Source organism: Saccoglossus kowalevskii, chromosome 11, assembly GCF_978046115.1.
Source record: "Saccoglossus kowalevskii chromosome 11, keSacKowa6.1, whole genome shotgun sequence".
NCBI classification, from domain to species: domain Eukaryota; kingdom Metazoa; phylum Hemichordata; class Enteropneusta; family Harrimaniidae; genus Saccoglossus; species Saccoglossus kowalevskii.
In genome coordinates this window covers 23,462,884-23,489,919 of record NC_140651.1, presented here as the reverse complement: position 1 = coordinate 23,489,919, position 27,036 = coordinate 23,462,884, and the positions used below count along the sequence as shown (strand labels likewise).

At 37.6% G+C, this 27,036-nt stretch overlaps 1 protein-coding gene across 1 annotated transcript; it reads right to left on the bottom strand.

Annotated features, from left to right (window-relative positions):
• Positions 1-19,313: 19,313 nt before the first annotated feature.
• On the bottom strand, positions 19,314-26,940 carry LOC144350474 (uncharacterized). The gene is made up of 4 exons (XM_085505035.1): positions 26,236-26,940; positions 23,098-23,280; positions 21,251-21,383; positions 19,314-20,982 (listed from the first exon to the last, which is right to left on the bottom strand). Exons 1-4 carry the CDS (start codon positions 26,809-26,811, stop codon positions 20,684-20,686), a joined length of 1,191 nt encoding a protein of 396 aa, XP_085361161.1. The 5' UTR covers positions 26,812-26,940; the 3' UTR covers positions 19,314-20,683.
• Positions 26,941-27,036: the final 96 nt, after the last annotated feature.

Sequence of the window (27,036 nt, the reverse complement as noted above, 5' to 3'; positions counted from 1 at the left end):
TCTTTTGGGTCGAATATGGTATCTGTACGTGTAAGTGTTATCAGCTATTAAGTTAATCCAGAGTTAGCGGTTCCAGCGCAATATAAACGTTACCTTGGGATTGTGTTTTCCCCAAGTGTTCAAATAATAGAAGCTGACATTTTTGGACTAACGTTATGTAATTGAAACACAAAACAAAAGTATTAGAAAAAGTTCCAAACGGTTGTTTGTGTGTTACTTGCTTACAATAGAGGCTATAGTTAATATGGGCAAATGATTTGCTTGAACCATTGGTAAATTTATGTAATTGTGATGTCTTTGGTTATGTCATTTGAATCAAGAGGGGGAGGTTAAAGTACTTGATCGGAAAGAATGATTATATTTGTTATTTGGCAGTGAGTGGCTTATTTGTACTTGACTGTGACCCACCCACCACTTGATTGTAATTTGACCAGTTGCTATTAGACATCACTAGCATGACTAGTTGGAAGACAACCATGTAAAAATAGTGTGAATAAAATAATCGTCTGTAATGAACAAGGAAATAATAAAGTTTTTATTTTTTATTTAACCAACAATAAACAACAAGTTTACAAAAAACATTCGAGTAAGAATAAAGTAAAAAGTTTAACTAATAGAAGATACAGGTGATGGTTGAATTATCTCGCCTGGAAGAAAATTAAAAAAAAACAAGTAAGTGGTAAGAATTATATAATTGTAATGAATGATTTGAGTAAGGCGTTGATTAGAGGAATGTTCAACAGGAAGAAGATTGTTGAAATAGATAATGCTTTGGAAATGATTGGACTTTCCATAATTAAATCTTGAGGCACATTGTAAATAACTGGTGAGAGGATGCTGAAAGCACTACCGTGCATTCAAGCATCCTCTCAATAAACACGTTATGCACATTTATATTATAATGAGGTAAATTAGTGTTGTAAACAGTATGTCATGATTAAATCTGGTATGATGTGAATGAAACGACTCATGGTGCAAAAGCGCATAATTGTTGACGGAAGACCCAAATGATAGGTATCACCACCGACAACCAATTTGGAAGTAGTCATATTGCCGAAAATACTATATCTTTCAATAAGTATATGTGCTGCAACGATAAACTGTACAAAACCAGTAGTTAACTGTTTACAACATTGTACAAGACAGTATTATAGACCCATATCATGCAAAGTTACAGGGTGTTGTACAAATATACCCCCCTTACTTTTAGGTTATTGTATGTTCATCCAACTGTCCATTCAGAATGAAGAGGAAATAAAGTAGGTGCAAAGAGACTATATGGAATGTAATTGTACTTCATAGGAATATCATCCCATCAGACTGATAGAACCCGTAAATATAATGAATTTATCGCTTGGCAATGGCAATGTGCCATCTGACATATAACCGGAGTGAATTGACCATGTGCAAAAACAGCATTGTTGGTTTGCATAAGACAGCCCACACATATGCTATAAGGAGTAAAATCCTGGTATCACCAATGACAGGGCTGTAAATAAGTCAATATCAAACCAGAAACATAGAGTGTAAATGCATAGGCCAGTTCATCCCTCATTATTTATGTGGATCATGTTAAAAAGATCTCAAACTATTATGAGGCCAATGAAAAACAAATTTGGTGTTTCCAGTATTAGGGTAACAAATATTGGGTAGTTAGATTTTATTATTTTAGATTTATTTTTTTTCCAACATGTTCAGTCTATATTAAATATAATCATTTTAAACATTTTTTTTACATGATGATATTAATATCAACTTTTGTTAATTTTAGAAAAAAGGTAACTCATTTCCATAAAAATAAAATTTGGCCTTAATAACAAATGACAACACATGTCATTGTTTAAGGTTGAGGTGAGTGGCATGAACTGTTGATCGGTGGCACCATTTCAAAAATGGCAGCTGGCCACAGAAAAACTTTTACTGATGTACATGTGTATGTAGACATGATCACAGGAATTGGCCCCTATCAGTTTCTGCCTAATAAATGACAGTTATGTACATTCCTGCTGTGGCCATTTACCTACAATAGCAACAACACAAGCATGATAAAAACACTCTGATGTACACATTGCAGCTCTTGATGTTTCTTGCATGTGACAAAAATCCACCTAAATCACAAGAAAATTGTAGTGGGCCAAACAATGGTCCTGAAAAAGTAAGAATGAATACAGCCAGCCATGCCAATGTGGTGAATGAAATGATATTTCTTGCATGACTGTCTGCTCAATATTATAAAGTGTGTGGTAGCATATGCCGAATAATCAATGGCGTGGTCTCAAATGATCATGAAGATTAATCATGATCACATACTTCATAGACACTATAAAATTACATTAATGGGCAAAGACTATAAATCATATCCATGCCCTAGACATGGCTACATCCGAGGTCATAATTTTGCCAATGCCATTCTTGCAATTTCATTATTGCTGGCTGCATAGACCAAGTATTTACACATATCGGCCTTATTTTAGTTTTAGATGCTATTTTATTGAGATGCATCGTGACAACTGTGGCCGTGAAGGACCGGTAGGTTAGGTAATTGTTACTAGTCACACCGTGCATGTGCACATCACACAAATCATATGAGTTCACAGGCCATAGGCCTAGTAAATCGCTGTCATCATTTATGTACGATGCAATATTTGGCGATTTATTTTTGGCCATTAGATTCCCTGGTTCATGACATCATGTGCCAATAAATCCTGAAAATCGGCTTTGCTAAGCGATGAGTCGTTTAGTTCAAAACACTGAATGATCATAGCATGGTGTGCAGAGTTTTAGAGGTAAAGTAATTGTTAAGAATATATTAAAATTTGTGGAAAAGGGCAAGACCTCTTACCTTTAGTACAATGTCTCTACGGCGTCCTAGGCTCGCCGGCAAAATAATCTACGTCATCGAAAGATGCGTGTACGTGAACTGTAGACAATTTCCATGACGCTGCATTGCATGCGTAGAGTCGACGTCACGATTTATATCAATTTTTTTCCGCTTTTTTCAACAAATGATTCACTTTTTTTCTTCTGGGAAAACGTCATCAATCTTATTTTATTAACCTGAATTTTGTCTTGACAGCGCAAATTATACCCAAATAAGCGTCTTTGGTTGATTTCTGGCACCCAAAATTGATTCTCGACTCAGTCCTAATTACGCGTTTAAGAATGACCTGGTGATCCAAAATTGACCTCGCATGAAAATACTGCCACTTACGGCGGGTCCGGGACCATTGCGTCAAGTTCCCCGAACACAAAGGTAACTAGTGTTCATAACACAAGTATTATACTATGATTGAATTGCAATTCTTGCAAAGTGCTTCATTTTCTAACGCGACAGAACAGTTTCAGACCTACGCACGTGGTCATATCATTAGTATTAAATCGATCGAGGTCTACATCGATTTTCTAAAAATAACCATACTATTTGTTGCTGGGTCGTGAACTATGTATATTTCCGTGGCGCTAATGGAAGTCTGGTGAACTTGATTATCAAGTTGTATATCAAAATCTGGTTCTCCGGAGCTCTGAGGAACCCCGCGCGATATGCAAATTTATGCAAGAATATTCCTGAGCTGAAAATTCAGTCCGGCGCCTCGTTCCCGCAAGCAGACTGGAACAAATTTAACTCCAAAAGAACATCAATTGCTGTATAAAAATAGGACAACTTAAACGTAAATACATTTAAACGTTTTTACATTTTTGGACATTGTAACAAGGTTTTCTGCTGACCTATTTCTTACCGTCGTGTAAGTAGTCGATTTCACAAAATGGCCGTAAATATTCGTGTTGCTTTGCCGGTGTAAACATATGACGACTTGTTTAATATAAACAATTATTTCCAAATAATAAAAAAGAATTATGGTGGAACGAAACGAAACGGAACTATGCGTCTCTGCAAATTCTGGGTCTGAAGTTCAAATACGTGTTAGCGACTTCCAGGTCAGGTAATAATACTGTCTCCATCCCTAATTTTCACAAAATTACGGGCCGTAAATATTTGCTGTGTCACGTTGCATCGTTGACGTAAAACATCGAATGGCTTGCGTTATAATATCTTGCTCTGATTTGAATAAAAACAATTATTTCCCAATAAAACGAACTTTGGTGTATCGCACTGAAATAAAAACTCATGCGCCGTAATTCATAACATCGTGTACGGCACCCCAAGTGTTGTAAAAATATTCTATCATACAGAATAATAAAACACAGAATTTCATAGCACTTTTCTCAAAATCAAAATAATATATATATATATCAGTAATTTTAATGAAAAAAAAGTACATTTATCTTAGTAATAGTGACACCTGTTGTTTAGTGTGATGAACCCCCACGGTTGGGTACAGGAGCATAGAAGTTTATAATTAAAATTGTTTTCCATAAGAAACATGAAACCATCATACATGGCCTTATAAACAGCCTTTTACTTCATAGTGGGGTGGGTGGAGTAAAGCTGTGATTATTTGTATTACTTTCTGACCATCTAGTTTGCCATTTACCATGTCCATATAAACTAAAGCTCCAGCCAATATCAGATTTGACTACTTGTTTCAAGCTATGGCACTTGGAAATGAGTGTTGTGACATGTGGCAAATGTCCAACTGTCTTGGTTAATAAGATTGGCTATATTTCAACTAGAAACAGGTAAACCAGTATACCTGTATGTACGAAGCCAGTGAATGTTATTCAAGCCAAAGAAACTGCATCTATTTATATAAATACACATGGACAGAGAATATTTTCTTGGAGCACTAAATGTGACAATTGCCCTACTGTCTGTGATAAATATACCACACCAGCTACATAGTGCCCGACGAAGAGTTGGGTAGGTAGTGAAGAAAAACATTGACTGAAGCCTGGCAGAGGACTGAATTGTTGTCAACAGCAACAAACATACTGGGAAAGTCAAAGACAGTGAAAAAACAAACAAAAAAAAACACACAGGCATATAAATACTAACTTTCTAGGATCTTTATTGACTCCAAGTAATCCAGAGTAGAACGAGATGAATCAACGCTATACTCTGCCATCTTTATTTTAATATTAGATGCAACCATTATTCTGTAGGGGACAACGGGTCATAACTTGAGGGGAGTTAACACCCATGATTTTTAAAATGCCTTGATCAATAAGAGTCTAAGTTACAGGGAACATTATTTTCATTTTTCAGTGGACCAATAAATGCATTTGACAGGAAAATAGAAAAACTCTACCACAACAGCAATTAGAACAGCTTGCTGCATTATAAGTATCACTTCCCTGTCAAATTAGTGGTTCATGCTTATTTGAATCTGAACATAACAGGCCAATTCTATCACACCTTGCTAGGCTTGAACTTCCATCCAATCAGAGCATTCCAAATGAACATGATTCTCCACAATACTAGAGGGCGCTCTGACCAAAAAACTTCCATTATCTAAATAAAAAGAACTGAATGTCCACAGTTATGTCTGTAGGTGTACCTTACCTGCATGCAAAATAAAGTCCAAGATTGGTCGGTTATGTACGTACTTATCCAGAGTGAATTCATACCCATTTTAACACGTAGCAAGGGTAATGAAATTAAACGGTACCCACCGAAAAATACACAGGGTCAGAACCCTGACCAACATATTGAAATAAAGTCCAAGATTGGTCGGTTATATACGTACTTATCCAGAGTGACTTCAGACCCATTTTAACACGTAGCCAGGGTAGTGAAATTAAACGGTACCCACCGAAAAATAGACAGGGTCAGAACCCTGACCAACACATTGAAATAAAGTCCAAGATTGGTCGGTTATGTACGTACTTATCCAGAGTGAATTCTGACCCATTTTAACACGTAGCCCGGGTAATGAAATTAAACGGTACCCACCGAAAAATACACAGGGTCAGAACCCTGACCAACATATTGAAATAAAGTCCAAGATTGGTCGGTTATGTACGTACTTATCCAGAGTGAATTCATACCCATTTTAACACGTAGCCAGGATAGTGAAATTAAACGGTACCCACCGAAAAATAGACAGGGTCAGAACCCTGACCAACACATTGAAATAAAGTCCAAGATTGGTCGGTTATGTACGTACTTATCCAGAGTGAATTCTGACCCATTTTAACACGTAGCCAGGGTAATGAAATTAAACAGTACCCATCGAAAAATACACAGGGTCAGAACCCTGACCAACATATTGAAATAAAGTCCAAGATTGGTCGGTTATGTACGTACTTATCCAGAGTGAATTCATACCCATTTTAACACGTAGCCAGGATAGTGAAATTAAACGGTACCCACCGAAAAATAGCCAGGGTCAGAACCCTGACCAACACATTGAAATAAAGTCCAAAATTGGTCGGTTATGTACGTACTTATCCAGAGTGAATTCTGACCCATTTTAACACGTAGCCAGGGTAATGAAATTAAACGGTACCCACCGAAAAATACACAGGGTCAGAACCCTGACCAACATATTGAAATAAAGTCCAAGATTGGTCGGTTATGTACGTACTTATCCAGAGTGACTTCAGACCCATTTTAACACGTAGCCAGGGTAGTGAAATTAAACGGTACCCACCGAAAAATAGACAGGGTCAGAACCCTGACCAACACATTGAAATAAAGTCCAAGATTGGTCGGTTATGTACGTACTTATCCAGAGTGAATTCTGACCCATTTTAACACGTAGCCAGGGTAATGAAATTAAACGGTACCCACCGAAAAATAGACAGGGTCAGAACCCTGACCAACACATTGAAATAAAGTCCAAGATTGGTCGGTTATATACGTACTTATCCAGAGTGAATTCTGACCCATTTTAACACGTAGCCAGGGTAATGAAATTAAACGGTACCCACCGAAAAATACACAGGGTCAGAACCCTGACCAACATATTGAAATAAAGTCCAAGATTGGTCGGTTATGTACGTACTTATCCAGAGTGAATTCATACCCATTTTAACACGTAGCCAGGATAGTGAAATTAAACGGTACCCACCGAAAAATAGACAGGGTCAGAACCCTGACCAACACATTGAAATAAAGTCCAAGATTGGTCGGTTATGTACGTACTTATCCAGAGTGAATTCTGACCCATTTTAACACGTAGCCAGGGTAATGAAATTAAACGGTACCCACCGAAAAATACACAGGGTCAGAACCCTGACCAACACATTGAATTAAAGTCCAAGATTGGTCGGTTATGTACGTACTTATCCAGAGTGAATTCATACCCATTTTAACACGTAGCCAGGATAGTGAAATTAAACGGTACCCACCGAAAAATAGACAGGGTCAGAACCCTGACCAACACATTGAAATAAAGTCCAAGATTGGTCGGTTATGTACGTACTTATCCAGAGTGAATTCTGACCCATTTTAACACGTAGCCAGGGTAATGAAATTAAACGGTACCCACCGAAAAATATACAGGGTCAGAACCCTGACCAACATATTGAAATAAAGTCCAAGATTGGTCGGTTATGTACGTACTTATCCAGAGTGAATTCATACCCATTTTAACACGTAGCCAGGATAGTGAAATTAAACGGTACCCACCGAAAAATAGACAGGGTCAGAACCCTGACCAACACATTGAAATAAAGTCCAAGATTGGTCGGTTATGTACGTACTTATCCAGAGTGAATTCTGACCCATTTTAACACGTAGCCAGGGTAATGAAATTAAACGGTACCCACCGAAAAATACACAGGGTCAGAACCCTGACCAACATATTGAAATAAAGTCCAAGATTGGTCGGTTATGTACGTACTTATCCAGAGTGAATTCATACCCATTTTAACACGTAGCCAGGATAGTGAAATTAAACGGTACCCACCGAAAAATAGACAGGGTCAGAACCCTGACCAACACATTGAAATAAAGTCCAAGATTGGTCGGTTATGTACGTACTTATCCAGAGTGAATTCTGACCCAATTTAACACGTAGCCAGGGTAATGAAATTAAACGGTACCCACCGAAAAATACACAGGGTCAGAACCCTGACCAACATATTGAAATAAAGTCCAAGATTGGTCGGTTATGTACGTACTTATCCAGAGTGACTTCAGACCCATTTTAACACGTAGCCAGGGTAGTGAAATTAAACGGTACCCACCGAAAAATAGACAGGGTCAGAACCCTGACCAACACATTGAAATAAAGTCCAAGATTGGTCGGTTATGTACGTACTTATCCAGAGTGAATTCTGACCCATTTTAACACATAGCCAGGGTAATGAAATTAAACGGTACCCACCGAAAAATAGACAGGGTCAGAACCCTGACCAACACATTGAAATAAAGTCCAAGATTGGTCGGTTATGTACGTACTTATCCAGAGTGAATTCTGACCCATTTTAACACGTAGCCAGGGTAATGAAATTAAACGGTACCCACCGAAAAATACACAGGGTCAGAACCCTGACCAACACATTGAAATAAAGTCCAAGATTGGTCGGTTATGTACGTACTTATCCAGAGTGAATTCATACCCATTTTAACACGTAGCCAGGATAGTGAAATTAAACGGTACCCACCGAAAAATAGACAGGGTCAGAACCCTGACCAACACATTGAAATAAAGTCCAAGATTGGTCGGTTATGTACGTACTTATCCAGAGTGAATTCATACCCATTTTAACACGTAGCCAGGATAGTGAAATTAAACGGTACCCACCGAAAAATAGACAGGGTCAGAACCCTGACCAACACATTGAAATAAAGTCCAAGATTGGTCGGTTATGTACGTACTTATCCAGAGTGAATTCTAACCCATTTTAACACGTAGCCAGGGTAATGAAATTAAACGGTACCCACCGAAAAATACACAGGGTCAGAACCCTGACCAACATATTGAAATAAAGTCCAAGATTGGTCGGTTATGTACGTACTTATCCAGAGTGACTTCAGACCCATTTTAACACGTAGCCAGGGTAGTGAAATTAAACGGTACCCACCGAAAAAATAGACAGGGTCAGAACCCTGACCAACACATTGAAATAAAGTCCAAGATTGGTCGGTTATGTACGTACTTATCCAGAGTGAATTCTGACCCAATTTAACACGTAGCCAGGGTAATGAAATTAAACGGTACCCACCGAAAAATACACAGGGTCAGAACCCTGACCAACATATTGAAATAAAGTCCAAGATTGGTCGGTTATGTACGTACTTATCCAGAGTGACTTCAGACCCATTTTAACACGTAGCCAGGGTAGTGAAATTAAACGGTACCCACCGAAAAATAGACAGGGTCAGAACCCTGACCAACACATTGAAATAAAGTCCAAGATTGGTCGGTTATGTACGTACTTATCCAGAGTGAATTCTGACCCATTTTAACACATAGCCAGGGTAATGAAATTAAACGGTACCCACCGAAAAATAGACAGGGTCAGAACCCTGACCAACACATTGAAATAAAGTCCAAGATTGGTCGGTTATGTACGTACTTATCCAGAGTGAATTCTGACCCATTTTAACACGTAGCCAGGGTAATGAAATTAAACGGTACCCACCGAAAAATACACAGGGTCAGAACCCTGACCAACACATTGAAATAAAGTCCAAGATTGGTCGGTTATGTACGTACTTATCCAGAGTGAATTCATACCCATTTTAACACGTAGCCAGGATAGTGAAATTAAACGGTACCCACCGAAAAATAGACAGGGTCAGAACCCTGACCAACACATTGAAATAAAGTCCAAGATTGGTCGGTTATGTACGTACTTATCCAGAGTGAATTCATACCCATTTTAACACGTAGCCAGGATAGTGAAATTAAACGGTACCCACCGAAAAATAGACAGGGTCAGAACCCTGACCAACACATTGAAATAAAGTCCAAGATTGGTCGGTTATGTACGTACTTATCCAGAGTGAATTCTAACCCATTTTAACACGTAGCCAGGGTAATGAAATTAAACGGTACCCACCGAAAAATACACAGGGTCAGAACCCTGACCAACATATTGAAATAAAGTCCAAGATTGGTCGGTTATGTACGTACTTATCCAGAGTGACTTCAGACCCATTTTAACACGTAGCCAGGGTAGTGAAATTAAACGGTACCCACCGAAAAAATAGACAGGGTCAGAACCCTGACCAACACATTGAAATAAAGTCCAAGATTGGTCGGTTATGTACGTACTTATCCAGAGTGAATTCTGATCCATTTTAACACGTAGCCAGGGTAATGAAATTAAACGGTACCCACCGAAAAATAGACAGGGTCAGAACCCTGACCAACACATTGAAATAAAGTCCAAGATTGGTCGGTTATGTACGTACTTATCCAGAGTGAATTCTGACCCATTTTAACACGTAGCCAGGGTAATGAAATTAAACGGTACCCACCGACAAATACACAGGGTCAGAACCCTGACCAACATATTGAAATAAAGTCCAAGATTGGTCGGTTATGTACGTACTTATCCAGAGTGAATTCATACCCATTTTAACATGTAGCCAGGATAGTGAAATTAAACGGTACCCACCGAAAAATACACAGGGTCAGAACCCTGACCAACATATTGAAATAAAGTCCAAGATTGGTCGGTTATGTACGTACTTATCCAGAGTGAATTCATACCCATTTTAACACGTAGCCAGGATAGTGAAATTAAACGGTACCCACCGAAAAATAGACAGGGTCAGAACCCTGACCAACACATTGAAATAAAGTCCAAGATTGGTCGGTTATGTACGTACTTATCCAGAGTGAATTCTGACCCATTTTAACACGTAGCCAGGGTAATGAAATTAAACGGTACCCACCGAAAAATACACAGGGTCAGAACCCTGACCAACATATTGAAATAAAGTCCAAGATTGGTCGGTTATGTACGTACTTATCCAGAGTGACTTCAGACCCATTTTAACACGTAGCCAGGATAGTGAAATTAAACGGTACCCACCGAAAAATACACAGGGTCAGAACCCTGACCAACACATTGAATTAGAGTCCAAGATTGGTCGGTTATGTACGTACTTATCCAGAGTGAATTCATACCCATTTTAACACGTAGCCAGGATAGTGAAATTAAACGGTACCCACCGAAAAATACACAGGGTCAGAACCCTGACCAACACATTGAAATAAAGTCCAAGATTGGTCGGTTATGTACGTACTTATCCAGAGTGAATTCTGACCCATTTTAACACGTAGCCAGGGTAATGAAATAAAACGGTACCCACCGAAAAATACACAGGGTCAGAACCCTGACCAACACATTGAATTAAAGTCCAAGATTGGTCGGTTATGTACGTACTTATCCAGAGTGAATTCATACCCATTTTAACACGTAGCCAGGATAGTGAAATTAAACGGTACCCACCGAAAAATACACAGGGTCAGAACCCTGACCAACACATTGAATTAAAGTCCAAGATTGGTCGGTTATGTACGTACTTATCCAGAGTGAATTCATACCCATTTTAAAACGTAGCCAGGATAGTGAAATTAAACGGTACCCACCGAAAAATACACAGGGTCAGAACCCTGACCAACATATTGAAATAAAGTCCAAGATTGGTCGGTTATGTACGTACTTATCCAGAGTGACTTCAGACCCATTTTAACACTTAGCCAGGGTAGTGAAATTAAACGGTACCCACCGAAAAATAGACAGGGTCAAAACCCTGACCAACATATTGAAATAAAGTCCAAGATTGGTCGGTTATGTACGTACTTATCCAGAGTGAATTCATACCCATTTTAACACGTAGCCAGGATAGTGAAATTAAACGGTACCCACCGAAAAATAGACAGGGTCAGAACCCTGACCAACACATTGAAATAAAGTCCAAGATTGGTCGGTTATGTACGTACTTATCCAGAGTGAATTCTGACCAATTTTAACACGTAGCCAGGGTAATGAAATTAAACGGTACCCACCGAAAAATACACAGGGTCAGAACCCTGACCAACACATTGAATTAAAGTCCAAGATTGGTCGGTTATGTACGTACTTATCCAGAGTGAATTCATACCCATTTTAACACGTAGCCAGGATAGTGAAATTAAACGGTACCCACCGAAAAATACACAGGGTCAGAACCCTGACCAACACATTGAATTAAAGTCCAAGATTGGTCGGTTATGTACGTACTTATCCAGAGTGAATTCATACCCATTTTAAAACGTAGCCAGGATAGTGAAATTAAACGGTACCCACCGAAAAATACACAGGGTCAGAACCCTGACCAACATATTGAAATAAAGTCCAAGATTGGTCGGTTATGTACGTACTTATCCAGAGTGAATTCATACCCATTTTAACACGTAGCCAGGGTAATGAAATTAAACGGTACCCACCGAAAAATACACAGGGTCAGAACCCTGACCAACATATTGAAATAAAGTCCAAGATTGGTCGGTTATGTACGTACTTATCCAGAGTGACTTCAGACCCATTTTAACACGTAGCCAGGGTAGTGAAATTAAACGGTACCCACTGAAAAATAGACTGGGTCAGAACCCTGACCAACACATTGAAATAAAGTCCAAGATTGGTCGGTTATGTACGTACTTATCCAGAGTGAATTCTGACCCATTTTAACACGTAGCCAGGGTAATGAAATTAAACGGTACCCACCGAAAAATACACAGGGTCAGAACCCTGACCAACATATTGAAATAAAGTCCAAGATTGGTCGGTTATGTACGTACTTATCCAGAGTGAATTCATACCCATTTTAACACGTAGCCAGGATAGTGAAATTAAACGGTACCCACCGAAAAATAGACAGGGTCAGAACCCTGACCAACACATTGAAATAAAGTCCAAGATTGGTCGGTTATGTACGTACTTATCCAGAGTGAATTCTGACCCATTTTAACACGTAGCCAGGGTAATGAAATTAAACGGTACCCACCGAAAAATACACAGGGTCAGAACCCTGACCAACACATTGAATTAAAGTCCAAGATTGGTCGGTTATGTACGTACTTATCCAGAGTGAATTCATACCCATTTTAACACGTAGCCAGGATAGTGAAATTAAACGGTACCCACCGAAAAATACACAGGGTCAACACATTGAATTAAAGTCCAAGATTGGTCGGTTATGTACGTACTTATCCAGAGTGAATTCATACCCATTTTAAAACGTAGCCAGGATAGTGAAATTAAACGGTACCCACCGAAAAATACACAGGGTCAGAACCCTGACCAACATATTGAAATAAAGTCCAAGATTGGTCGGTTATGTACATACTTATCCAGAGTGAATTCATACCCATTTTAACACGTAGCCAGGATAGTGAAATTAAACGGTACCCACCGAAAAATAGACAGGGTCAGAACCCTGACCAACACATTGAAATAAAGTCCAAGATTGGTCGGTTATGTACGTACTTATCCAGAGTGAATTCTGACCAATTTTAACACGTAGCCAGGGTAATGAAATTAAACGGTACCCACCGAAAAATACACAGGGTCAGAACCCTGACCAACACATTGAATTAAAGTCCAAGATTGGTCGGTTATGTACGTACTTATCCAGAGTGAATTCATACCCATTTTAAAACGTAGCCAGGATAGTGAAATTAAACGGTACCCACCGAAAAATACACAGGGTCAGAACCCTGACCAACATATTGAAATAAAGTCCAAGATTGGTCGGTTATGTACGTACTTATCCAGAGTGAATTCATACCCATTTTAACACGTAGCCAGGGTAATGAAATTAAACGGTACCCACCGAAAAATACACAGGGTCAGAACCCTGACCAACATATTGAAATAAAGTCCAAGATTGGTCGGTTATGTACGTACTTATCCAGAGTGACTTCAGACCCATTTTAACACGTAGCCAGGGTAGTGAAATTAAACGGTACCCACCGAAAAATAGACAGGGTCAGAACCCTGACCAACACATTGAAATAAAGTCCAAGATTGGTCGGTTATGTACGTACTTATCCAGAGTGAATTCTGACCCATTTTAACACGTAGCCAGGGTAATGAAATTAAACGGTACCCACCGAAAAATACACAGGGTCAGAACCCTGACCAACATATTGAAATAAAGTCCAAGATTGGTCGGTTATGTACGTACTTATCCAGAGTGAATTCTGACCCATTTTAACACGTAGCCAGGGTAATGAAATTAAACGGTACCCACCGAAAAATACACAGGGTCAGAACCCTGACCAACATATTGAAATAAAGTCCAAGATTGGTCGGTTATGTACGTACTTATCCAGAGTGAATTCATACCCATTTTAACACGTAGCCAGGATAGTGAAATTAAACGGTACCCACCGAAAAATAGACAGGGTCAGAACCCTGACCAACACATTGAAATAAAGTCCAAGATTGGTCGGTTATGTACGTACTTATCCAGAGTGAATTCTGACCCATTTTAACACGTAGCCAGGGTAATGAAATTAAACGGTACCCACCGAAAAATACACAGGGTCAGAACCCTGACCAACACATTGAATTAAAGTCCAAGATTGGTCGGTTATGTACGTACTTATCCAGAGTGAATTCATACCCATTTTAACACGTAGCCAGGATAGTGAAATTAAACGGTACCCACCGAAAAATACACAGGGTCAACACATTGAATTAAAGTCCAAGATTGGTCGGTTATGTACGTACTTATCCAGAGTGAATTCATACCCATTTTAAAACGTAGCCAGGATAGTGAAATTAAACGGTACCCACCGAAAAATACACAGGGTCAGAACCCTGACCAACATATTGAAATAAAGTCCAAGATTGGTCGGTTATGTACATACTTATCCAGAGTGAATTCATACCCATTTTAACACGTAGCCAGGATAGTGAAATTAAACGGTACCCACCGAAAAATAGACAGGGTCAGAACCCTGACCAACACATTGAAATAAAGTCCAAGATTGGTCGGTTATGTACGTACTTATCCAGAGTGAATTCTGACCCATTTTAACACGTAGCCAGGGTAATGAAATTAAACGGTACCCACCGAAAAATACACAGGGTCAGAACCCTAACCAACATATTGAAATAAAGTCCAAGATTGGTCGGTTATGTACGTACTTATCCAGAGTGAATTCATACCCATTTTAACACGTAGCCAGAATAGTGAAATTAAACGGTACCCACCGAAAAATAGACAGGGTCAGAACCCTGACCAACACATTGAAATAAAGTCCAAGATTGGTCGGTTATGTACGTACTTATCCAGAGTGAATTCTGACCCATTTTAACACGTAGCCAGGGTAATGAAATTAAACGGTACCCACCGAAAAATACACAGGGTCAGAACCCTGACCAACACATTGAATTAAAGTCCAAGATTGGTCGGTTATGTACGTACTTATCCAGAGTGAATTCATACCCATTTTAACACGTAGCCAGGATAGTGAAATTAAACGGTACCCACCGAAAAATACACAGGGTCAGAACCCTGACCAACACATTGAATTAAAGTCCAAGATTGGTCGGTTATGTACGTACTTATCCAGAGTGAATTCATACCCATTTTAAAACGTAGCCAGGATAGTGAAATTAAACGGTACCCACCGAAAAATACACAGGGTCAGAACCCTGACCAACATATTGAAATAAAGTCCAAGATTGGTCGGTTATGTACGTACTTATCCAGAGTGAATTCATACCCATTTTAACACGTAGCCAGGATAGTGAAATTAAACGGTACCCACCGAAAAATACACAGGGTCAGAACCCTGACCAACACATTGAATTAAAGTCCAAGATTGGTCAGTTATGTACGTACTTATCCAGAGTGAATTCATACTCATTTTAAAACGTAGCCAGGATAGTGAAATTAAACGGTACCCACCGAAAAATACACAGGGTCAGAACCCTGACCAAAATATTGAAATAAAGTCCAAGATTGGTCGGTTATGTACGTACTTATCCAGAGTGAATTCATACCCATTTTAACACGTAGCCAGGATAGTGAAATTAAACGGTACCCACCGAAAAATAGACAGGGTCAGAACCCTGACCAACACATTGAAATAAAGTCCAAGATTGGTCGGTTATGTACGTACTTATCCAGAGTGAATTCATACCCATTTTAACACGTAGCCAGGGTAATGAACCAATGCATTGCCTGATATTAAATGTTAACCAACGTCTTAGTACATAAGTATAAGCATTCAGTAATTTTAATGAAGAAAAAGTACATTTATCTTAGTAATAGTGACACCTGTTGTTTAGTGTGATGAACCCCCACGGTTGGGTACAGGAGCATAGAAGTTTATAATTAAAATTGTTTTCCATAAGAAACATGAAACCATCATACGTGGCCTTATAAACAGCCTTTTACTTCATAGTGGGGTGGGTGGAGTAAAGCTGTGATTATTTTTATTACTTTCTGACCATCTAGTTTGCCATTTACCATGTCCATATAAACTAAAGCTCCAGCCAATATCAGATTTGACTACTTGTTTCAAGCTATGGCACTTGGAAATGAGTGTTGTGACATGTGGCAAATGTCCAACTGTCTTGGTTAATAAGATTGGCTATATTTCAACTAGAAACAGGTAAACCAGTATACCTGTATGTACGAAGCCAGTGAATGTTATTCAAGCCAAAGAAACTGCATCTATTTATATAAATACACATGGACAGAGAATATTTTCTTGGAGCACTAAATGTGACAATTGCCCTACTGTCTGTGATAAATATACCACACCAGCTACATAGTGCCCGACGAGGAGTTGGGTAGGTAGTGAAGAAAAACATTGACTGAAGCCTGGCAGAGGACTGAATTGTTGTCAACAGCAACAAACATACTGGGAAAGTCAAAGACAGTGAAAAAACAAACAAAAAAAACACACAGGCATATAAATACTAACTTTCTAGGATCTTTATTGACTCCAAGTAATCCAGAGTAGAACGAGATGAATCAACGCTATACTCTGCCATCTTTATTTTAATATTAGATGCAACCATTATTCTGTAGGGGACAACGGGTCATAACTTGAGGGGAGTTAACACCCATGATTTTTAAAATGCCTTGATCAATAAGAGTCTAAGTTACAGGGAACATTATTTTCATTTTTCAGTGGACCAATAAATGCATTTGACAGGAAAATAGAAAAACTTTACCACAACAGCAATTAGAACAGCTTGCTGCATTATAAGTATCACTTCCCTGTCAAATTAGTGGTTCATGCTTATTTGAATCTGAACATAACAGGCCAATTCTATCACACCTTGCTAGGCTTGAACTTCCATCCAATCAGAGCATTCCAAATGAACATGATTCTCCACAATACTAGAGGGCGCTCTGACCAAAAAATTGCCATTATCTAAATAAAAAAAACTGATATATATATATATATATATATAAATAATTAAAAAACTAAAATATAAAAAATAATAATAAAGAATGTGAGAATGGGAAATGCGGGAAATAAAAAAAGGCAGGAGCAGCGACAAAAAATAAATCTGAAAAAAAACACTTACAAATGAAAAACATTGAAAAATAAAACAAAAAACTTTGCTATCGTGTCCGACCAGATACAACCACGACTTACACGCTTATGAATAGACTTACCGCATGGGTTCTTTGAGTGCGGGAGTGATGAGTGGATACGAAATCGTGTAACGATGCAGTAACGTAGCAAAAAATTATATCAAGACGGTCAGTGTCAATACTATACTATGAAATTGCGAAATATGATTTTTTTTATTGGGAAAAATGCCGCTGTACAACCTGCTGATTAAAACATTATATTCTCTATAAATAAATCCAGTCATCCATCCTTGTATCGAAGATAATAAAAAATCGTATTTAACTGTAATAGTTTGTCGATGTATATACTAATGTGCATTTCGTGCATGTCCTTGCAAATTAGACAATGCATTTTTAGCTGAACTGCCATTGCAAAAATTAAGAGTAGATTCAATAGATAGAAATATTATTAAACATTTTATTCCTGAATGACCACGCCCTTCCTGTTAAGCTATATTGTCAATTAAATAGTTGACTGTCGTATTAGATAGCATAGAGGGCGACGGAACATGTCCACGCCTAATAGTAAACAAGCAGCCTGTCGGCTGAGATAGCTCCGCTGTTAGCAATACACATTGCAATTAAAGAACAGAAGATATCATTAGAAAATGATCAATATGTATATTATCAAAGCAATCGGACTTAAATATCACTTTTCACAAAAAATGACAAAAATATTCATCAAAATTAGATAATTGAAGATATCACCACGAAATGAACAAATCTAAGAGAGGTCCACATGTTTGTAATATCAAAGCAATTGGACTTGCGGTTTTTAAAAGAAGTCGAAAATATCACTTTTTACCAAAAATGACAAAAATATTCACCAAAATCAGAGAATTGAAGATATCACCATGAAATGAACAAATCTAAGAGAGGTCTACCTAAGGTACACCCAAGTATCAAAGCATTCAGGCTGGTCGTTTTCAAGAAGAAGTCGAAAAAGTAAAACATTGACACGGACGACGGACAACAGACGACGACGGACGCCGACGGACAATCACTCATATGATAAGCTCCACTCGACAAAGTCGACAGCGGAGCTAAAAATAGACCAGTTGGCCTTTTGTCCAACAGTTTTTGCCAAAAAGAATGAAATTTCAGTTGTTTTCAAGAAAAATAGCATTTGCTACCAAAAATGACAAAAATATTCTCTTAAAACTGAGAATTGAATATATCGCAACGTAAAGGACATTCTATCATAGGTGTATACAAATTACATACATACCAAGTATCAGAGCAACGAGCTGGCAGTTTTCAAGTAGCTAATTTGCATATATACTTGGCTGATTGATTACTCATGAACACATTTCCACATTGCAAATACACAACAAAATCAAGTAAAACGGTTCAGTGGGTTTTGAGAAGAAGTCGCCCACATTCAACCAGACATCCAGAGTTCAAACGCCGAACACAGTGGTCCGTTGAGCTAAAACCCGGCTTGACACAATGGCACACGATTATGACAATGTTATTTATCGAACATTCTGATTTTAAACTGTCCTAACTAACATGCTATCTGTATGTCGTAACTAACTATAATTCGGTCCCCCGACGAACGGCTCCGTTGTATTTTTTGTGTTTTAGTTATTTATTATTAGTATGTCCATGTTGAATGGTGTCATAATGCAGTCAGTATGATGGTTGGCTGAGTGGCCAAAGACGTGGACGAGCTTGTAACTATACATTTCAAATATACGTGTTCAAGTAGGACATGAGAGAGTACGCGGCCACACACCGGGAGAACTACTTCCTACATAGGTATAATCCGACGAGTTGATCCGTGTACTGACAGCGGATAAAAAGACCCAAGCCAAGCGCATTTTGATACAATAATACAGTCGATACGTCACAAGAATGTCGTTAGCGTATGATTCATATATTCACTTAAGCTTAAGTGTGTACAATCAATGGCATATATAATATATAAAGTAACTCGTACAATAACGGTGAATGATATGCAAGTTGTAACAAACAAATATTAACTATATGCATTTCATGACTGAGTCCTACGATTTACATGTGTACATTATTTCATATAGTGATGCTATTACTTTATAATCTCAGACTGGTTGATGGGTAAATTAAGCGGGACATCACTATTTTCTCTAAAAGCACTTTTGTACCAAATATTATGTTGCGGACTTCAAAAACTGTCACGACGTTTCCTCAAAAGTCTTTACAAATATTCGTATTATATTGACAATAGATCATATGTACTATCATGACTTATGAATTAACGTCACTCTCTGCGACATCACCATATAGTGGATCGATATTAGAAATATTCACCAATTGTGAGATAAAAACCTGATCGCAATGATCGGCGACAACGCGGTTCTACAGTCTTGGTATTTTGTTATATTCAACAGAGATGTACAGTAAGTATGTTCGCTTCCAAACAACTCTGTACAAAACTCAGCAAATTAACTTCTAGCCGGATATGATGTTTGGCATTTTAGTGATTTAAAAAAAATTAGCTTCTAAACCATGCTTCTGTTTCCTGTCAAAATTGGTTTATGGCTACATCTGTTTACTATGAAGAAAGTGCCGTCTTGAAAACTGTCTACCAGTTGTCAATTTTGCAGGGCAGCAGCTCAAATTAGACTACTTTAAGTTTATGCATAAATTAACACCCAGGCTAGTTGTCTGTACGATTGTTGTAACACTGTTCAACCAAAAACAATGCCCCGACGGCGTTTTGAAGATGTCAATCATTTGTGAAAATTTCAAAACAAAAGGTCAAAGCGCCTAGGAGCTATTTTTTTTTAAAGTTCTGGGATGTGCACTAAAAAGAAGCCGAGATAATTCCTAATTTGCATAACAATTCACTCAGTAAGAAGTTTGCTAATGCTCATAATTAAAATGGCTGTAACAGTTCCAAATTTAAATGTATTATCGTTTTGTTAAACGTTACATACAGTGCATATTATGGAGATCCCGTCATTTCTTTTTTTCACCATGTTTCTTTTTTATTATTTATGTACAGCCTTGCTAAATCTTGCTAAGCATTTAAAAGAGAGAATGTTTGCACCTGTTATCTATATTTTAAAATTGTTTTTTGAGTATGTTCCACTATTCACAATTCTACAAAATTTTAACAGTCTTTAGCCAAGACTGTTTGGATAATAAAAAGCAAAAAAAAAAAATTTCACTCACAAACCTGCATCTCTACCTTAATGGGGCCACGAAACCTCTAAAAAAAACACGATTTATCAGTGTATTCCTCTAGTCCATTACAATGCTGACCAGCAACTTTCGTTGTCCAGAGAATCCCAACCGTGCATGCTGCGTATACAGATTATCTAAGACGATCACGTCGCCTTTCTTTAACTGAAATCCAACAGACAACTCCCAGCTGACGTCACGGATTTGTTGCAAGGTTCCCGGCTCCACGACGCTTCCGTCGCCGTAGTAAGAGTGAAATGGATACCTGTCATCCGGGATGTTTTGGTTTGTCCACGAGGGGTGGTCTTTGAAGTATGATGCATTGTGTGAATGCAGTTGATTAAACCACACTTCTTCTCCTGTACGACAAAATACATGTGCTTGTAATTAATTCTATTCCAGTTGTGGATAATAACACAAATTTATATTTTATAAGAAATTTGAAAGTAATACTTATACGCCAATTAACATCGTGTATAAAAGTAGTAGTTTGCAATAACTGTATATCCATTCACAATTACGTCAATATTAGACAGATTTATGCAAAGTTTACTAGGGAATCAGTTAGAACAGGAGCAAAATGGTAGTGTTATTATAATAGTTGGCGCTTTTGCAAGGATGACTTACCTGTTTTAGGATGTTTCACAAACGCTGGCAACGTATACCAATATGACAATGAACCATCCTCGTTCCAGCGATGCGTACGGTTATGTTCCTTCATAAATCTGTCAACGTCAGATTTATTCTCAGTAAAGAACCCCTATAAACATATTGTAAATGGTCTCAATGAAGCAAACATTTAAATGGTGACGTTATTATTGCCGGTGATATGTGCAAATAACAGGTAAATAATGTACAATTCCACGACAGACTGTGACATGATAACTTAATAGGCTTGTTTGCATAATGCACGTGTATAATTGTATATAAATGGTGTACATAATAATATTCAATATAATGCCCAATGGTGCGCTCATGTATATTACAAATAATGTGTAGTACTATTATTTGAATAAGCGTTTGTTCGAGTATTTGTTCACTCATAACCACGTGCAGCTATCAAGTGATCATTATTTAACTAATCAATCGTCTTTGTGAATACGCGTAGTTAATTCGTCAATATCAAGAAAGCCACGGACGCACGGTGACCGTTATCACTTTGTCGTAGATTAACTTTACTACAACAAATTGTCGTACCCATTGTTATTGTGACGCGCCTTTCAGTACTCGGTCCAATTACCTATTGTTGGCAACTAGAACCCGCAGTGCTTCGACAAATTCACACACTCGCTGCAATTATACATGTTTATTATCCGGTGAAATGATAAAAAAAGAATCGTGCCAATACTGATTTACTGGCGTACCACAAACCGGGTGCATCGGACCAGGTAAATGAGATTCAGACACAGGCATCCTCCTTTCGTAAGCTATGCTATTTTTATCAGATTTCAAAATAAAATCTAATGCGGATGTGCAGGTACAACAGCAGATATTGAAAAGGGATGTGTTTTTTGTGCGACTATGCAGATCATAACGACACGGGACAAAACACTATGGCTTTGGAATAATAATCTAACAGTTACATTTTTCTAAATTTAAGGGGCGTATTTCCTCGCGTATATTGGTATAATGAATTTTATCTTCAAATTGAGTTAATATACGAGGTACATATAAACATTCACAATCGTGATTGCAATGCTGTTATCACAGTGAACTCTGAACTATATTATATATTAGATGGGTCGACCTTTTGCGTTTTTTTTCACTTTAGACTCGTCCCTTGTCCTTGTTTTATGTATCTATTTATCTATTTTATTATTACACAGCGATACTCATTCGGACACATAAAGCATGGCATAATACCTAATTATGTCCGGTTAAAAATTAACAAAATGAGGCATCGCGTTTCCAAAATTCATTGTTCGATATGGTAGATGCATTAATGGTATGTAAATAACATTTTAGCATGTAAATAAGAAAATCTCACCTTTTTATACAAACAATCTGAATAATATTGACATAATTTAAGTCACTTTAATTATTTTTAAATTCATTAATAATTGTCGATGGATTTAAACTTTCTATTTCATGAAAAAAAATGTATTTGAGTGTTTTTTTTTTTAATCTGATAAAAAGTTAAATAAAAAGTTCTGACGTGCGATGACCAGAAATATGATTGAAAATTGTCTAATGTTACCTTACTGACCTCACTGACCGACTACGACCAAGTGATATCATAGTTAACTATGGAAATATTAACGTGTGGGTTAGTGTCGTTTCGCAAAGAACTCTGGGACAAGGAACGATTCTACTTTCACTTTAGCAATAACAACATATAATAGTACATTGCTCGACTACGGGATCACGGTAAATACAACGTGATAATAGATGTAATGATTGCGAATTGAATTGCCTCAAACATGCTCCGAACACTTGACAGTCTAAGCGACTTTCTAATTCAAGTAGGTGGTTACCTCTTGCCAACTAGTATATCCACCAGGTGACTTAGACTGAAGATGTCGCATATATCGTACTCCATGTTTTCGTAGCTTGTCCACAATGTTTTTGTCCAGTCTAGGTAATATTTTGCGTACGTCAGTTATCACAGTTTCTCCTCCACATCCCTCTCCAGCAGGTATATCGCAGTAGAAAAATATCTGCAGATGAAACATAAAATGCAATTAGTCGAATTAATGATGAGTCAACACGGTCAGTGTGGTCAAGATGGGGGATGGGGGTCAGGGATGGGGGTCAGGGGTTGGCGTGTTTCAAAGGTCAAAAACAGATCCCAGGCTAGATTTTTATTTCCATATTTTCATCTGTGCTTTTTATTTCAGATTCGCATTCTAGCCATCTATTGTTTTAATTTTCTTGGCAATAAGGTATTTAGTTTTTTTTATTTATTTATTTATTTATTTATTTATTTATTTATTTATTTATTTATTTATTTATTTATTTATTTATTTAGTTGCTATGTTTTTCTGCACATGGTTATCAAAATGAACGTTTTATATTTGTTAGAATCTATAAGTATATTTAAAAATTCTATGAAAATTGTAGAGCTCTATTATAATTAAAATATGCTCACTTAGTAAAACAGTGGTGAAAATTAACGTTGTTGTGATGACTAAATTTGCATATTCCCATGTTCTTAAATAATTAATAAATCACACAGTCGAGTATGAAATAGTTTTAGAACATCTTTAGAAGCTTACTTATCATCTACGATTTACTGGACGGCATAACATTTGTCACAGAAAATTCCATGACCATTTAAAAAAAATAATGCAGAAATTCCACTATTCCTATATTGATATTCAGAATTGTGTATGTTTGTTTTTATTCTGACATTGAAATGTTCAATCATTACTACTTATAGGTACTTATCAGATCTTTCCACTTTTTCATAAATTTTAGATGTAATATATATGAACATAACAATCACTGTCATAGCGATGTGTGTTAAATTCACGCATTCTAAAAATTTCACTATCTGAATGTAAAAACAAAGCAAAAATATGATTCAAAACAAAAACAAGTTATCCAATTATCTGTGACTTTTATGTTTCTCATGTTTTATTCTACATTTTTTTAATGTGGAAGAATTGTGGTATCTGTTTCACTTTCTTCACAGTACTCGTTTGAATCTTCAATAAAGGATTTATTTACTTAGCAGTCACGTGACCATACGAAGGTTGTATCCGACGTAACATGGATTTTTAATTAGTGTGAATTATGAGCTTTCATAAAATATATAGTTTGATATTGTTTAAAACAATTCTATGAAAACAATTAATGTGATTTTTACTTCCTGGAAACCTCTCCTGCATCCTTAATTATCATAATTAGTGATGGGTCATGGGGGTCACTTGGCTTCTTCAAACCACATTATATAGACCAGTTCACCTAAAACAATATACACGTTCCCCAATAACCAAGTTATGATTTAGTATCTAGTTCAATCAGTATACCCCATAATAGACTAAATAATACTATATATATAATACACTTTTACAGGGAAATACCACGCATGAACACCAAGGTAGGCTTTAAAGGAAAAGTCACGGCTAACAACATAATACTCCCAGATGAAAGAGCTTGGCAATTGTAAGAAACTGCAATTTACAGTTTTTTATATCACTTTCCATTATCTAGATATTCAACTTTTCATCAGTTTATGTAGTCCATCATCTTGATTTTTCAGCAAAGGATTATGGGTTAAATATGACATATCAACAGAGTCCACTGTTGTGAAAAATTGAGAAAACGATTTCATCTATAACTTCAAAAGTTGAACTTCAAATTAGCTAAAAATGTATTATGTATGGTAGCATACAATGTACCAGTGCCAAAAATGCATATAAAATGGTTGTCATGGCATCAGAACTGAAAATATTTATTTTTGTGTTTTTCTACCAAATGCTATTTTTTTTGGATATTGTATACAATTTGTCGATGCAAGTAGGTTATACAGGTGATACATAACCTATTGACCACAAAAAGGGACCACAAAAAGTGTCATTCCATTTTTAACAACCAAAATAACGATTTTTATTTATTTTATGTTTTTGGTAATATCTTTACACACTTTACCCACAATCCTTTGTTGGGGAAACAAGATGGTGGACTAGATAATACTGAATAAAAGTTGAATATCTAGAGAATGATATAACAAAAACTGTAAATTGCATTCTTTTACCTTTGTAGAGCTCTTGCATTATGTTGCATTTGTTGTTTGCCTCGACTTCCCCTTTAAAACACCATGAACTCCACTATAAACACCAGTTTTTATGGAAACTCACCCGGAAAACATTATAGAGAGAAAGTGGTAAAACTAAGGTAGACCAATAAATGTACAGGGTTACTCATTGACCAATATGCACTCAATTAATCATAGAATGAAATATAAATACCGACCCTAAAGCGGAGCACGTCCTCATCACGCCATTTGATGTCAGTGACCCCAGTGGTAGATGTTATGTAAACCACGCTTGTGACGTCACACTATTGTCCTGAACGGTGATTATTTCACCAAACTAACATTAACGTGGTTGTGGCTAAACAACAAGACGATTCTGGCAGACCCCCCCCCCCCTTTCTGAAACCGGAAACACTCATTTTCTATCTGATGGGTGTTCGGGCAATGATGTTCAATGGGTGATTCCATGATGTTAGTTAGAATGCAACTTCCTCCTCAAATTTAAAAGAGATTCGAGTCGAATCCTGTTGTTTTTTTTCAGATCAGTCTTAGAGTGGTAATTGAACTGACTGAGCTAAGCAGGTGACTGATACAGTGAATGAAATTTAAATAAGTTGACTGTGGCTATATGCTTCATATTCTGATCAGTTACATAACACATGTACGTAGCAATTATTGGACGCCAGACAACACGTAAATGATATTGATTATTCGAAACAATGGAAACCGATCGATATGCTACAGCAGATTGATATCAAAACACAATTGTCAAGACTTGTTTACAATTGATACTGACGGGCGCCATTGGATGTGACATGTGATATAGGATAGGTAACAGCCGCTTTTTCAGTGTGTCCTAGTTAGAATCACCTCGGGCGTTGACGGTTATCTATTGCAGCTACGTTGTACTTACCTTTAACGGGTAATTATCCGTGTACGACATCTCGTTGTGGGGTTCAATCGTGTAAGAAGGGGGGTCATTACTGGCTGTCAATACGCTACTTGCAACATTATGGCGGACTGCTGTACCCCCCTCGTATCCCGCCAATGAGTAGCCAAGACCATTCATGAACCGAGAGAAATCGTTGGCGTTGATTAAAGACATGTCAGTGAAGAGGATAGCTCCGTGAATATGAAGTTTGCGTTCGATCAAATCCCGTGCTGTCTCGGAAAGTTTTCTCATGGTATCCTCGTCGAGACTCTCTGATTTGATCGCACTTGGCAGTGTATATACTGCTGGAAAATTGTCCCGGGGGCTGGCAATATACTGCGGGTATTTATTTTGCGAGGAGCGACCACCTGGTAACCACTGCCGACCGGCCAAGCGGGATGACATCAACGGCGTAGTATCGAGTCGTTTTTTATAAACGAAGCTCGTTGCGGCAGCAGCTGTAGTGTATGACCTAGATAGCACTGGTCTTGTAGATATGCCATGACTCGAGTATTTCAATAGCGAGCCCGAAACAGCGATGACGGTAACTGGCCTCATAATCCGGACGAGTGGTAGCTGTACGGACGACACGCGATATGACCTCGGTCCACCTCTAAATAACTCGGGAAACACAATGATACAAAGACGTGATATTTCGCACAGTGACCGCTGAATGACATACAATCGGGTAGTTGACATTACTTCGCCACCAGCCGCTGACATGTGCGTTTTCTTTCGTTTAAATTAATTCGCGTTTCACTAAATAGTATTCTGCTATTCGTT

What these genes read in the sequence shown, in the direction of transcription:
- LOC144350474 (XM_085505035.1), bottom strand. Translation starts at nt 26,811, where the DNA reads ATGAGGCCAGTTACCGTCATCGCTGTTTCGGGCTCGCTATTGAAATAC. An exon ending in GATATACTAGTTGGCAAGAG is followed by an intron (nt 21,384 to 23,097) that starts GTAACCACCTAC and finishes ATATGTTTATAG; the next exon opens with GGGTTCTTTACTGAGAATAA. An exon ending in TGTGAAACATCCTAAAACAG is followed by an intron (nt 20,983 to 21,250) that starts GTAAGTCATCCT and finishes TTTGTCGTACAG; the next exon opens with GAGAAGAAGTGTGGTTTAAT.